This window comes from Alligator mississippiensis, chromosome 1, assembly GCF_030867095.1.
Source record: "Alligator mississippiensis isolate rAllMis1 chromosome 1, rAllMis1, whole genome shotgun sequence".
Classification (NCBI taxonomy): domain Eukaryota; kingdom Metazoa; phylum Chordata; order Crocodylia; family Alligatoridae; genus Alligator; species Alligator mississippiensis.
This window is the reverse complement of record NC_081824.1, coordinates 138,545,857-138,561,995: the sequence shown is the minus strand read 5'-3', so window position 1 is coordinate 138,561,995 and position 16,139 is coordinate 138,545,857. Positions and strand designations below refer to the sequence as shown.

The window sequence follows — 16,139 nt, the reverse complement described above, 5'->3', positions numbered from 1 at the left end:
ATTCCAGCAGCAATTCAGGGTGTTTAGGGTTTTTTGTTTGTTTGTTTTTTGTATGATGTTCTTCGGGATTATTGGGAATTTCAAGGGCTAAAGCTTGTTTCGCCTGTATGTGCTTGAAGCAGCACTTGCATAGCTTTACAACTGCAAATTTTCACACTTCCATATGGTTCAGATTCTGTTTCCATTTGTGATTGAATGGGATTGCCTAGGTAGGTATATGCTTGTCAGAAGCTAAATGATGGTAGTAACAAAAGTCTGGTTTTTAATGACCTATTAGCACAGTCCAAACCTCACCAATGTTTATTTTGACTTTTACGGGGGAGGGTTGGATAAACCAGGTGACCTGGTTTGTATGTTTTAGGAGGCTCTTCTCTTCTCTTTCTTTAAGACAACATGAAAACATTCAAAATTAAACAAGTTGTTAATAATACATGTGCATCGGGAGGTCAGAGATCAGATGCATTTTTTGGAAACGAGTACCTACAAATGTATAGTTGCACTGCGGGACAAGAAAGAGAGGAAAAGCCAGAGAGTGTAGTGTCTTCTCTGCTGTCTTCCTTGAAAAATTGCTACCTTCTAATGACCCTTTGACAACACATCATGGGTGTTGATTCATAAATGAACTCGTAATTCTTTGTTTGTGTGGAGTGAGGGAGAACATATGTGTAAAGATGTCTGTCTTGGTGTTGGTTTTTGACTGTATTTACTTGAATATAAGGTGACTTTGATTTTAAGAAGATTCCCCCCAATAATTAGATTCTGGACATGGAAAATCATGAATTTTTGTTTTAATTTTTCATGCACAGAATCTAATTAGTGGTAGGTTTGTCTTTTGAATTCACCCCCCTACTGCTATGGTGGGGAAAGCAGCAGTAGAGGGGGTGTCCCTTGTTCCCCTGTGGCTGTGCTTTGCCTCTCCTGCAGCCTGCGTGCCTCCACCCATGTTCCCCTTACCTACTCCTGCAGCTCTGCTCCTTTGGAGCAGTCAGCAGCAGGGTGGCTTGGTCTCAGCCCAACCCAGCCTGGCCTGGCCAGGGAGAAGCTGTAGCAATTCCTAGGAGGTCTGGGCTGGAGGCACTGGAATGGAGCAGAAGGTAAGTGGGGGGAGAGAAGGGACAGGAGGTGGGGGACAGACACAAGCAAGGGGAAAAAAACTGCAGGTTTCCTGCCCCTTCCCCTACCAAACAAACCATTCCAGCCTGGGGCAGGTTGCAGCTCAGTTCTGGCTTCATCCCTGGGGCTAAAGCTGGAGCTGAGTTGCCACGTGTCCTAGTCTGGTACTCAAATCCAAGATGAGGCTTTTCCCCCCTATGCTGATTGTGGGTGGAGTGGGGGGCATTACTCATTATTCAACAGTAGCACTGGGTTTGAGAGATGCAGAAGGTGGCCGGTAGTCTGCAGTGTTTAGACAAATGCATTTCTGTCTCTAATTCTTGGAAGCTGCGTTGCTGCACCTGTGGCTGCTTTGCTTGTGTGGCAGTCACTCATAATGCTGTGTGATGTGCAGTTGCCCTCAAGTTTCATGACAGTTTTGTATGTAGCTTTAATTATTTACAGAATTCTTCTAGGAGAAGGAAAGCAGACTAGAGAGATGAGGTGAGAGAGAAAAGAAATAGATCAAATCTCCCTTGCCCTAATAATCAATTGTGAGGGAGAAGAGAAAGGAAGAAAGAACTGCATATAGTAGCTGTTTGTATGTTGAGTCCACCAATCGCTGCTTGTCAAATCTGATGTCTTAGCAGCCCATCTGAGGGGCATTGGGATGGAGCACTTCAAAAGGAAGAACACGTGCAAGATGGATCGTAATTGCTCCATTTACTTTGTGGGGAAAATTGTGATTTTATGTTTTTCAGTCTCTGCTGTACCAGTGTTCTGCACATTATTTACTGCTTCAATCTTCATTTAGATCACTAAATAATAAAGTAAAGATGCATTAGAAATGAACAGGTTTGGAGGGAGCAATGAAAGGCATCTCGGAAAGATGGTTTCCTTGGGGGATTTGGTGTTCAGATCTAGGTGCTTATTACTGGCAACAGTATTAACTGACTCACCTTGGTTGGCCACTTTAATCTCTCTTTGCATTGCATCTATGAGGTGGGACTTCCCAGCGCTATGGACAGATTCTGAACAGAAATGCATTATTGTAATGGTGTGGTACAGTAATGAGGCCCATAGAAAAAAAGCAGACATAACTAAAATCTTTTCTTGCAAGTGCTGTGAAGGTTGTAACAATATACTCTGCTGATTTGGATATTTTCCATGCAGTCATTTGTAGCAGTATCCTGTAAGCAGCTTCAATTTAAAAACAAACAAAAAAGACCTTATCAGGTATACAGCATGACTTTCTCTTTAGGGCTAATCTCTTCCGAACTCTGGGTGGAGATGTATTGGCAAGACCTCATAGAGGAACTTGGGTTGTCTGTGCTGCGTGAGTTCTGTATCGGTCATGCTGTATCAGGTCTCTGGATATGTGAAAAACGTTATTTCTCTGGTTAGTAAGCCTGCCTCTTAGCAAGAAATGCCTTTGTTTTCAAATGAACTTGGCATATGTGGCCTTTTCTAACAGTTTTTTCCATCCAGCAAGTATTTTGGGTCAAATTCAATCACCCCAACATACACAGAGGAGAACTTTAAAAAAACAAAACTATGCAGCCAGCAAAAGACTGTACAGCATGAATTGGATTATTGAAGCCCATCCCTTTTCTGTCTTGTCTGCCCTAAATCTCAACAAATATTTTATTTAAAGCTCTCTATGTAACACTCTCCTTAACACTTTGCTTTTATGCTCTGTGTTGCAGAGTGCCAAAGTGCTTGCGAAGAAGGAACTCTCGTACGTGCCTGTCATTGGCTGGATGTGGTATTTCCTAGAGATCGTTTTCTGCAAGCGTAAATGGGAGGAGGATCGGAAAACAGTCATGCAGGGCTTGTTCAACCTCCGGGATTACCCAGAAAACTTTTGGGTGAGTAGCGAGGATGGGGTGGCACTGACGGCACTCTTGTCCCTTCCGTGAGATGCGAAGAACATAAGCAATGTGATACAATTCTTTGTATGAAACCTCCGTGATCGGTGTGAAGAATTTGGCGCGCTGGTTTTGTGAGCCTTGCAGGTGTCAGTCATTGAGGAGAATTCAGAACTTCCACCCTATGTTTTTTGCTTTAATTTAATTTGTCTTTTGCTCCTATAAAGGGCTGTAGAGAGAAAAGGTCATAGATTATAACTGAACACGTGGCAATTGTTGGTTTGTTTGTGGGTTGTTTTGGTTTTTCCTTTTTGCTTTCCAAACTCCCAAATTTAGAGGACAGTGGAGAGGTTGAGCATTTGTGTGTGTGATGTATATATAAAATACACCCCCTCCTCTCTGCCACTGGCTCACTCTGCTTTTTTCCTTGTCGTTTTAGAAGATGGAGTAATTTATGCACTCGTGCCCCCTACTCCATTTTCCCTCCTTTGAATCCCGTTGTTACAATCCATGGCAAATCTTACGTTAAAGCACCTGATGTAAGCAAACTTGGTAGAGCTGTTTGCCCAAACTAGGATACTGTTTGAGCTACAGACTTTTTAAAGTGAAGAGGACTGGATTTGCCTCCCCATAACAAGAACTGAGAGGTAAAAATATCCACCTCATCTGTCAGGCTGGAAAATGATAGATTGTGACAAGAAGTAAACAGGTTATGACTCCACCACACCTGGGAATCAAAAATCCTGATTTGGTGTGGAGAGAGCCACGTGAAAGACCTTTTGAGCCTTAAGCCATTGTACAAGTGGCTAACAAAAATTTGGTTGCTTAACTGAGAGACAGTTTTCTAATGAAGATGCAAGTATTACACCCCTGAACCTCTGAGGTATTTGGACACCTACAGTCTCATTGCATTCAGTGGGACCTGGAGGCAATCCCTGCTTTGTAGATCAGAGGCCTTTGTTTTGGAGTATGTTGGATGATCTCTAGCCAGGATGCTGCCTGAGACATAGACAAGATACTGTCTTTAGATGCTGCTTTCCACAGTCATTTCTGATCTTTTAAAACATGCCCCAATCTGTTTTTATAAAAAAATACTTGGATTGTTCAGCACTGATTTATGAGCATAACTCACCTGACTCTTTTGTATGTTGCCTAATAGCTGCTGCTTAGTATTCCCTCTTACTCAACCCTAATATCGTTACAGTTGTCATACAACTGAGGTTAATTCAGTGCAAAGTGGAATTTTACTTTGCATTCCTGTGCAGGGATTGTGCATCAAAGGTAGAAATAGTACCTTATGTGTAAAAAGAGAGCAGGCCAGGTCTGATGAAAAGATTTTTCTCATTATTTTTTTTATTTATTTTTTTTTTTTTCTGAAAGCTAGATCTGCCTTTTGAAAAAGATTCTATAGGGTACCTCAGAAGAAAACACTCCAGCAGGGGCTAGAGGCTAAATGAGAGATGATCCACTAGTTCTCTTCCCTTACAAACTTTTGTGGCTAAAATCCTGGCCTTGGGTTACTGGTAGAGTTAGTCAAAGGCTGCAAAATCCATTCTCCTGATTGCCTTTAGATTGAACAAGTGAGTTGGTTTCAACTACACTTGTCAGAAAGTGAATCGTGAAGAGGTTATATTTCCAGAGGCCAGTTTGTTTTCATGTATGTGCCAACAAGGGAATGGATTTTATGCTCATGCCTGAGCAGGTCAGTGCAAAAAGCTTATTTTTAATATGACACTTTAAATGTAGCTGTCACTAACACAGCCACTGGCACAATAATTATGGCTTTGGCTGCACATGGTGCATCCAGGTGCTTGGGACACACCAGAATGGGAGAGCTTCCTGAAACATTATCTGAGGCAGTGCTTGCTTGTACAGGCCTCGTCACTGTAAAATCTGAGCACTTTAATGTTAATATGGTACTTAATCTTGCAACATCCATATTGAGGTAGGGAAGTGCTATATCTCCTTCGACTATAGATGGAGACTCAAGGTACAGAGGAACAGGGACTTGAGTTCATAAAATCATAGAAAGTTAAGAAGGGACCTCAGGAGGTCATCTAGTCCAACCCTCTGCACAAAGCAGGAGCATCCCCAACTAGATCATCCCAGCCAGAGCTTTGTCAAGCTGGACCTTAAAAACCTCCAAGGATGGAGATTCCACCAGCTCTCAGTAACTTGTTCCAGTGCTTCACTACCCTCCTCGCGAGAGCGTCTCTCCTAATATCCAACCAAAACCTCCCTTGCTGCACCTTGTGACCATTGCTCTTTGTTCTGTCATCTGTCACAACTGAGTTCAAGTGTCTCAAAGCTAGTTCAGTAACCCTTCTCTTCTAGCACCAAGAGAATCAAAGATGCTGGCGGAGGAGGATTTGGCCCCATCTCATTGTGTAGTGCAGGAGGGGAGAGGCAGTGTCTTCATGCAGGCGTGTAATTTCTTCTCTTACAGAGGTTATAAAAATAAAATGATCTTTGTTGCATCACACCGTGAGCGCTATCTGCAGGTATCGAATAGCTGGGCCTGTGGTTTGACAGTGACTGGATTCATTACTGTCATAGCTAGTCCATCCTCAGCATTGTAAAATCCATGCATCTTTGTAGCTGTTGAAGCCATTGGACTTTAGAAGTGGAAGAAAATAGCCTCCTAGGGCATTAGTCTCTCAGGAAGAAGTTAATGATGATTTTAAGTTCTTTTTAAATGTGCATTCGAATTGTGCCCGAGAGCCTACCTGTGAAATGTGAATTGTGATGGAGCACTGAACTGTCCTGAAGCTGGGGGGTGGATCTGGATTTCTGGTCGGGGTCTCTTTATTTCTAACTTTTGAGGAAATACTTGTGCTGCTCAGTCAGATCAGAAGTTCTAATGTACTTTCTTGAGCTCCTCAATGTATGTTCCTCATGGCCTTTGTTATAGCAGCAGAATAGGCCAAAATTCTCCACTGATCAGTATTCTCCTTTTTTGACCCAAGGTTTTGCTTACAATAGTAGTATGAACAGCATCCAGATCCTCCTCTTCCCTAGTATTAAGTCTATTCAAGGCTTTATTTCCTTCCAACTAATCCACTTGTAAAATGCCTCCAATCAGAAAGCGCATTAAAAAAAGCAAGCGAACAAACAGAACAAAACCAAAAACAAAGGGTTTTTTTATGTCCTTTTTGCAAGCTGGTTTCTAACTGCAGCCCTGTCTCGCTTTCAGTTCTTGATTCATTGTGAAGGCACAAGGTTCACAGAGCAAAAACACCAAATCAGCATGCAAGTGGCTGAAGCCAAAGGGCTGCCCAAGCTCAAGTACCATCTGCTACCACGGACAAAAGGATTTGCTGTCACCGTGCAGTGTTTGAGAAATGTAGGTAAGGAAAGTCGCACGGACCAGTTTCTAAATGTTTATATCAATCCCCTGCTGTCATTTTCCCTCGAAAGCCTGTGTCTGTGGAAAGAAATCGGAATCCCCCATTAATCTATGCTTCCATCTGTTCACATAGACTAATGGATGAGGCTTGTCCAGCCAAACTTTTTGGCATTAAGTTCAGTTGCTGTAAAGAGACAGCAATGTCTGTGTATCCCACTCCACCATGTGTCATAGTCTTCAAATCTAGGGGAATTTTTACACATGCTTCAGGGGCTGGTGGAGTGCTTTCATTAGAGTGGTTCTGAGAGCTGCTCTAATTAAAGCGGCTGCTGCATCTCATGTATCAGCATCCCCATGCTTCAAAATGGTGGTAGGGCACTTTAAAGCTCATCAAAGAAGTTTTAGTTGAAGCAGCCCACATTGCCATTTTGAAGCGTGATTCACAAGATGCTGGAGGTGTGCTAATTTAGCATGCTCCAGCAGACTTGATTTAATTGAAGCATCCTCTCCTCACATCCACAAGTACTCTAGTGCTTCATCTAGGAAAGCAAGGTTATCAAAGGTCAGCATTTCCAGAGGACTATAATAGACTGAGAGGAGATTCTGTTCTAATGATAATGAAACCCAGCTCTTCAGGGTATCCCAGTCTTTCTACTGATTTCTTAGGGCAGATATATGCCACAGCAGCAGCGTGCCCCAGCTAGGACCATGGCTAGCTCAGTTGTTCCCACTTGCCAGTTTCAAACCGGGAAATAAGCTGGTGAGGCTGTTCTAGGGTCTTTCTTAGCAGCTACCCTCAGTACCCCGGTCTCTGGTGCACTTGAGGAGAACTACTAGGGATGAGCATGGAAAAGCCCTGCTGGCTTATTTTCAGTTTTGGAGTATGTACATAGGAGCGGGTAGGCAGTGTGTGCTTGGGCCAACCTGGCAGAAGCATGCTTCTGCCGTGTTGTGGCATGCATGGCCACAGATTGGCTACTGCAGGCCTACAAGTGGCACAAGCAGCCTGTGTGTGTGTGTGTGTGGCACATGGCAGACAAGAGAGGGGACAAGTAGGACAGTGGCAGATAGTGCAGAAAGCAGAGAAACAGACAGATTGGGAGCACAGGGGAAGGAACAAAGCTGAGCAGGGAACATAGGGCAGGAAGCAGAAGACCAAAAAAGTTGGCCCCCACTGTTGTGTATGTCTGGGCAGAAACAAGTCTGTAAATAGATTTCTAGGCCAAGGATATAAAAAAAAATCTTACCTGCCTAGCAATGTGTGAAATGGAGCTATTTCCTTACCATACCACATCTGTATGGAGGGTAGGCACTTGAAAATTTTACCATGTGGTAAAATGAATGGAATTTATCAGTTTTAAGATGTTGTTTGGTAACAGCCTGTGTGTATGCTCTTACACTGTGGTAAGTAGAAGACAACCTGCAGTTGCTTACTCATCTTTTAAAGAGGGCTAAATTACTGTGGGTTAGTGTTCATTTACTATGTAGTGCAAGTACACACACATGGACAGTTACTGTGGAACAGCTAATCCACAATAAAGCTGTACCCTTTTTTACTAGTGGTAAACTATGCATGTGTTCATGCCCTTAATGTTCCCCCCACTTACTGTGTTAGATCAAATAGTCCTTCACAGTTGGTGGATTTGGAAATAAGAATAAGACCAGTTTTGTTAGCCTTTAATTGGATTGATTGTCTTGTAACTAATGCATCTTATCAGTCTACAGAATTTTTCCTTTTTATGCACCTTGTGGTTGTCCGCTTTCTGTTCTACAGTTGACGTTGGTGTGATGATCAGAGAATTTTTTTGTAAGTTGTTCTGTGGGAATTACTCTGTTCTCTCTCTCTCTCTAAAGTGGAACTAATGCAAAAATAATAGTAATAAAACCAAAAACAACCTATCTGGTATTTTAGATCTACCCATTACCCTGTATTTTTGGAGTGTAGGTGTATGTTAAGAGATTGAATTGCTGGTAAGAGAGGAGAACTCTCATTGTTCTGGCCCCATATTAGTTTGTCCATACCCCCATTGACTTCAGTGGGCCTGGATTTTCACTCGACACAGTCAGGATGGAGAGAGGTAGTATAGTTACTCGTAGCAGAAATGTTCAGCAGTGAATAGTGTGCTATGTTCCAGTTCCATGAACCTTTATACAAGAAAGGCAGATGACCCAACGCTTCTCTAGCTTTGTGAGAATAACAGGGCCATTCATAAAGTAGCTAAACATTTCATTTCATAGAGACTTTTCATTTTTATGTGAAGGAAAGCAGGAACACACATTTTGGATGAGAGGTGACCATCATATAGTGACTGTCCAAAGGGAACAAATTACCATTTTTTTTTCTGAAAAAGGAGCACAATGAGAATTATTTTTATCATGGGAAGTAGAGATTGCCCTGAAGTGGAAAATGCTGCTCTGGATTCAGACTTCCCTAAAGCATATGGGCTTGAGGATCTGAGACTTTGTAACAGGCAGCTCTCTCTGATTTTAAAAGTTCTTGAGGCAATTCACTCCACACCATTAATTGGTATAAAGCAACCGTAATGTGAAGGAGTTTTAGAAAATAGCTGTAACTTTGCCAGTTAGTAATTTAGCACACATTTTTTTAAAAGATGCAAGTGATGTAGGAACTGAAGTTATTTTGCCAAGGGAATCTTAGGTGCTTACGAGCTGAAGCCACATTAAACGTCAATGCGACTTAAAGCTTCTGAATCACAGATGCACTTTTAAAAACTGAGAACAGAGCTTTGTCTTGAGAGTTTTGGGGAAAATCCCTGGGGAAATGCAGTGGAAGTAGCATGCTTAACTGAGGAGAAAAAGTTATTCAAAATGCCTGGCTTCTTCATTAATGATCAATAAAGGCATGATGCCCAAAGGTTATCCTCTCTGCTTTCATATAGGTTCCTGTTCCTGGAACTAAACCGTTTGAAAGCATTAGTATTCTGGAGGTGGAGGAAGATGAGTCTTGTTAATGTAGAGGACTATGGGCTTGTAGATCTGTGTTTAGTTTGGTATCTGTCACAAGCTGCTTGTTTGACTGTGGACATGGCAGTTACTTAGCCCATAGCTTAGTGTCTGTTTGCGCAGTATGAGGACAGGAACGCTACTCATCCCAGGGAGGTAGCAAGGTTAAATGCACGAGTGCTTGTGAGGTGCTTGGATATAGGGGACAGGAGCACTGTAGACTTCCTACAGATAGATGAACTTGAAGGGTCTCAAAGATGTCTTAAGTATTCCTCTTAAAACTAGCATGTTCAGATGTAAAGAGAGCCTGCAGGCTAACATTTTGATAGAGGATGTATTGGGCGTCTGTTTGAATCTAATAATCTACCAATAGAAGTCTTGGTGCTTTTATCTGGAATGCTCTCTTCTTCAGTAAATTTCACTACAGCTTGGTTACTTACCTACATTAGATACCAGCAAATCCAAGTCCGTTATGAGTGTTGTCCTAAAATGTCCCTCAAAGTCAGAATGACCAAGCTATGTGTATTGGTCATGGTGTATTTATGTTCAGCATGACCAATGTACACCTAATTTAATCATCACATGGACACATTGGAAGAAACCATAGAATTCATAGAAAACTAGGGTTGGAAGGGACCTCAGGAGGTCATCTAGTCCAACCTTCTGCTTAAACCAGGATCATTCCAGCCAAAGCTTTGTTTAGCCAGGTCTTAAACCTCCAAAGATGAAGAGTGCACAGCCTCTCTGGGTAACCTGTTCCAGTGTTTTTTCTACCCTCCTAGTGAGAGCTTTTTCCTAATACCTAACCTAAACTTCTCTTGCTGCAACTTGAGACCATTGGTCCTTGTTCTGTCATCTGCCACCACTGAGAACAGTCTAGCTTTATCCTCTTTGGAGCCACCCTTCAGATAGCTGAAGGCTGCTATTAAATCTCCCCTCAGTCTTCCCTTTTGCAGACTAAATAAGCCCGGTTCCCTCAGCTTCTCCTTTAGAAGTCATGTGCCCCGGGCCCTTTCATAACCACTTTCATTGTCCTACACTGGACTCTCTCCAATTTGTCCATGTCCTTTCTGTAGTGGACACAGTGCTCCATATGTGGCCTCTCCCATGCCAAATAAAGAGGAAGAATCATTTCCCTCAATCTTCTGGCAGTGCTTCTACCAATACAGCCCAGTATACCCTTGGCCTTCTATGCAACAAGGGCACACTGTTGACTCGCATTCAATTTATTGTCCACTGTAAACCCTAGGTCCTTTTCTGCAGAGCTACTTTTTAGCCAGTTGGTCCCCAGCCTGTACTGGGATTCTTTCATCCTAAGTGCCGGACTCTCTGCACTTGTCCTTATGGAACCTCATGAGATTTCTTTTGGTCCAATCCTCCATTTTGTCTAGGTCTCTCTGAATCCTAACCCTACCCTCCAAAATATCTACTGCTCCCCACAGCTTGGTGTCATCTGCAAATTTGCTGAAGGGGCAATCTATGCCATCTTCCAGGTCATTGATGAAAATGCTGAACAAAACTGGCCCCAGGACCAAGCCCTGTGGACTCCACTTGATGCTGGCTGGCAACTAGACATGGAGTCATTGATTACTACTTTCTGATCCTCATGATCCAGCCAATTTTCTAACCACCCTTATAGTCCATTCATCCAACGTGTACTTCCTTAGCTTGCTTGTCAGAATGTTATGGGAAACTGTATCAAAAGCCTTGCTAAAGTCAAGGTATATCATGTCCACTGGTCTCCCCATTGGCTCATCCAGGGGGCACTGAGGGGTGGGGAAGGGAGGCAGCTCCCTACTGCTGCATGTGCCTCCTGGATTTGTGGGGCAGAGGCAGGCTGTGGGCTCAGGGCTGCTTCAGCCTCTTCCTGGCAGAGGGGCTAGGTTGGGGCTGGGTTCAGCTGTGCAGGGTGGGAGGTGGTGGCGGCGCTGCTGGGAGGAGTGGTTACAGGGGGAGTACAGGGAATTTTGGAGTAGCCATATCTCCCCAAGGCCCTCCTAGCACCACCCCTGCTTGGGGCATTCCACTCTGCTGTCTCTCCCTTGGGAGCCCCGCGCTGGCCACGTGTCCCCTGCCCACCCTTCCCAAGGGAAAGGCAGCAGAGGGGAGTGCCCCGAGGTGGAGGGAGGGATTGTTGAGCTATAGTGCCCCCTTCCAGTGCCGCCACCACCACTGCCCGCCTGCACCCAGCCCCTGCACTGGGAAGAAGCTGGCACAGCCCCTGGCCCCGAGCCTACAGCAGGCAGCCTACCCTTGCCCTACACACAAATCCAGCGGGGCACATGTCCCCCATGCCTCCCACCACGGGGGCCTTGATCTTCAGGGGATAGCTGCATGCATGCACATGGCATTTATTGGTGACATTTTCAGGTATACCGGCCAAAAAATGCTGATGGCTGTTCATGTTAATTTTCCTTTTATCAGTGCCAATCTGATATGCAACTGATATATTGATATACCTCTACAAAAATTCAGAAAAACCTGTGGCAAAACACTTCAGCATCCCTGGATGTTCCATCGCTGACCTCAGCAGAGCTATTCTTAAACAACAGAATTTTAAAAATTGACTCGCATGTAAAATTGTGGAACAAGAAATTATCCACATACACTGAATTTTGTTAAGCATAGCCTAAACAGGGACTTGCACATAACTTGTGGGAGACTATCACCCAGGACCTCCCCAAATGGATGAAGAGTCTACTGTAAGGATTGTAGTACTTAGAAACCTTACAATGATGACAACAGGAGACCGAAAAACAGGAGAGGCAGAAACAGCATGTCACAGACTGAACCAAGAACCCAGAGCCGCACACCCCTCGCAGAAACATGCACCCAGGCTGCCACAGAGTAGGTCAATCCAGGATAGGCTTTGTCAGCCATCTTCAGATCCACAGATGATAGAAGGCTACTGTGGAAAAGACTTGCCTCAGCCAGACGAGGAGCGGAGCCAGCGGGATGCTGCACTGGAACTGGAGCACAACAAAAGTGAAACTGCAGTGAGCAGAGACGCCGCGGTAAAAGGAAAAAAAAAATGGCTGAGCCAGAAGGAGCAAAGACCAGCTCCCACATTGACATGGGCACGCTTTATGGCTGCGTGCTGGGGCCAATTGGTTGGCCAGACCCCTGAAGTTGGAATAAAAAGCCTGGCGGGAGTCCAGCTGGGAGGACTGGAAGTGGTCATTTAAAGAGTTAACATAATAAATGATTAGGTTTTAGGATTCAGTCTTTGTAGGTTAGTCTACGCTGCACAGATTAAATTGAAACACAAGTAAACCTTTGACTCAGGAAATGCAGCCACATGCCTGGAGTGGCTTAGGCCAGAAGTCAGGGGGCACTAGAGCACGTCTCTCTGGCTATGTGTTAACTTCCTTTTCCTGCTGCCCCTGAGGGTCTCTGGGATTTGCAGTCCAGAATTACAACAGTAGGACTCTGCATGGTTGCTCGTCACTTCCTTTTCCTGCTTCCAGGTGCCTCTGTGATTTTTTGTTTTTTTTGTTTTTTTGTAGTCCACAGTTGGAGCCAGCAGTAAGTTTGAGCAGGGGAAGGGGTGTTTAACTTCCCTCCCTGGCTCCAGATCCCAGACCCCAGCCAAGGTTTGCCTGTGGGGGGGGTAATACCCCCCCCATCCCTTGTCAGCCAGTCTTCACTGCTCCTGCTACAGAGCAGAGGGGAGGAGCCATTCCTGCTCTCTGGAGCAGACAGCACAGCACAACCCAGGGCTGCAAAGCATGCTGGGGGACTGTGATTAAACTTGAACTTGCAGGGTTTCAGGATGGTGGCAAGCCAGCCCACTGTTTGTGTTGTTGCAGAATGACAGCGGACAGATTTTTGAGTTGTGGGTTAACCCAGTTTTGTTAGACTAGTTATTGGCAGCACAATTTCTAGAGTCTTCATTTCAGGTGGCAGCCTGTGCTAGTAGTAGTTTATAGGCTACTTCATGACTTTAACATTTGATTCAGTAGCCATTCTCCCTTTAGTCTTGTATCCATAATAGTTATTGGATTATGCACTTCTTCCATAAAGCAAATGTATGAACTCAAGAGGCCAGTCAATTTCTCCTCTAAATATATTATTTAAAGATTCCATAAGGCTTCTAGGATATATATTTCCTTCATATACCTGTACTTCAAACCTCTAGAGTTTGGGTTCCTTTATAGAAGACAACCTCTCAGGTTATGGGCACAGCTAGTCACAAATTATTTGACACAACTTTTTTCTTTTTCAGGAAATCCTTATTGATAAAAGCAAACTTTTCGGGGAAAAGGGTCTCTTACAACAAACATCTCATTTAAAAAAAGAAAATGAAAGAATAGGTTTGAAATTTTGTTTGTTTGGACATTTTGACCTGGGGAAATAAACACAGTTCATTAATGCTTTTTTAAATTAATTTACAGAAAGTAGAACAATAATAACAATTCAAAAATCAAAACAAAGCTTTCTAAGTAATTTTAAATTGATTATTTTTTGGTAGTCCTGATCTTTTTTCCCCTATCCCAAATCGAATGTTTTTCAAGGTGTTTTATGTTTTGTTTCAATTGGAACCTTAATTATCTGTAGATGGGGAAAACTATCCCCCTTCCATCTCTAGCTGTGAAGATGCAAAGTAGTAACTTTATTGCTTTTTATTTAATAACATGTGAAACATGCTTCTCAAAGTTCAAAAATAGAATTAATCTAAGCAGTTATTTACCTCCAGATAACAATGGACCCTTAATCCAGAGAATGGTATCAGTTTTGAGCTGGGGGTTGGACTAGATGACTTCCTGAGGTCCCTTCCAACCCTAACTTTATGATTCTGTCTTCAATTTGGCAGTCTCTGGCAGGCAACAAATGAGTTCATAACCTTAAATACCTGGGCCTTGGTTATCATATTGTAGGTTGGTCACAGACTGAAAACTATTCTACTTGTTCTATTTTCTTTTGTCTGAAGAAAATCTGTTTCTAATTCTTATGCTTGTGGTTTGTTTACACTTGGAGTTAAGAACATCCACATTTTTAAGGTTATTGATTATTTTTGCCTAATGAATGAAGAGCCTCCACACAGGGAGGTAATCAGAAGCAGCTTTTGAGGCTTTGAGTCATTTCCTATTATACTACACACTGATCTGCAAGCCTAAACCTGGTCTAAAAGGTGAAAAGAATGAATGCTGTGCAAAGCCTGTTTTTGTGGCTTCCCTGCTGGTGCTGCTTAATTGATGGCGACAAGTACATTGTCATTGCACTATCAGTAGGGGTCTACTTAAATTATGGTGAAACTAAATAATTTTCACAGGCTGTTCACAGCATAAAGGACAAATTTTGCAGATATTTCTTGGATATGCTCTGGCAGCTCCGCCTCTCGTTGCTGATTGTTGGAGTTGCATACTGTATAATTTAATGGCAAATTCTGTGGAAAGTAAATTTATATCATATCATTTATCACATTGTTATAAATGTAAATATTACTACTAATTTATGCTAACCTTAATAGAAACCATTCATGTTAGCTGCTAGCATGCAGCATCCACTAGCAGTTGCAGCTGACATCCTGTTTCTGTGGTGTGAAGACTTGTCCCTACACTGAAATTGCACGTTCTACATCCATTGAATTGATTGGAATTGTAAGGCAACATTCTGCCAAGTTGTAGAGATTTGAAAACCGATCAAAAACAGAATCCCAAAACTAAGTTACATTTCAAGACATCTGGCACTCTGACAGAGTTTATGTAAGAGGCATGTTCATTATCATGCTCTTTCTGCCATCCAGAGATTTGATTTAATTTGTTGAGGGTCAAAACTCAGAAAAAGCACCTGATCGGGGTAAAAAATGTGAACAACACTAAAAAAGTAGGCAGCCAGTTGTTTAAATTGTGGTTGTAGTGACTGATTGTACTTGTAGCATTGATTTAACTTTGCGGTTATTGTCTGGAACATTTCTTGCCTGTGCTAGTTTTCAGTTTGATAGTCTGGAAGTTGTGGTGATCTTCAACCCAACTCATCAAATGCATCAGTTTGTTGTGTGCTTTTGTGAGTCAAAACCTGCCAACTTACAAACCATGTTAAGTGCCATAAACTGGATCGCATTTTCAGCAACAAACTTAACTTGATCACATAGTTTAAGCATACACTGTGTGCCTGGTGTGATTTCAAGCTTGTTGCACATAAATTGGTGGTAGTTCAGTATTCTTTGCATGGTAACAAACTGCATTAAACCACGAATCCCACCTTTTGTACAAACTGCATTGCTTCTGGGGAAAGTGACCAAGTTGCATTTAGATCCATGCTTTGATTGACAATGGACGCCCTGTATTGAAGCGTACAGCCTAAACAAAGTTTGAATGCTTATTTAAATGAGGAAACCAAGATATCCACATCAGGAAAACGTGCTCACCAGATGTCACTTATTAAAGAAAGTATGTGTGAATTGTAGGTAACATGAATTGCACTGTGCATCATTTAATGGAGCACATCAGAGAAAGCTTTGCACATATAGGGCATGTCCACACGAGCGTGCACATGCCTCTTGCCCCACCTCAAACCCCTTTGAGGCGGGGCAACAGGCACGTGTGGGAACAAAAAAATGTTCCCCACGCTGCAAACTTGCAGCACAGGGAGAAAATTAAACATGCAGCTGGCCAGGCCACGTGTTTCAGCACCAGAGCTCCAGTGCCGGTGAGTAAGGGGTGGGGGGGCTAGGGGAGGGGGGAGGGGACCATGGGGGGGGGACCCCGATGACCCTGCACACTCCCCCAGTCCCCCCTGAGGCAGCCAACTCCATCCCCTCCACTGCATAGTTTAAAAAAAACCCAAAAAAACAGCACTTACCTGCAGTTCAGCTGCTGTCTGGCTGCCTGGGGCCTCTCCCACACAGAGTGGGGCAGAGTGACAGC

General features: G+C 43.3%; 1 protein-coding gene across 4 annotated transcripts in view; it reads left to right on the top strand.

Annotated features, from left to right (window-relative positions):
• The window catches only part of AGPAT4 (1-acylglycerol-3-phosphate O-acyltransferase 4), a 129,129-nt gene that overhangs the window by 75,098 nt on the left and 37,892 nt on the right, over positions 1-16,139 (top strand). For all 4 annotated transcript variants that reach the window (XM_059714734.1, XM_006275802.4, XM_019479792.2 and 1 more), the window contains 2 exons: positions 2,799-2,960; positions 6,154-6,307. In XM_059714734.1, the coding sequence (XP_059570717.1) occupies positions 2,799-2,960; positions 6,154-6,307 (316 nt within the window). The remainder of the gene's footprint in view (positions 1-2,798; positions 2,961-6,153; positions 6,308-16,139) is intronic.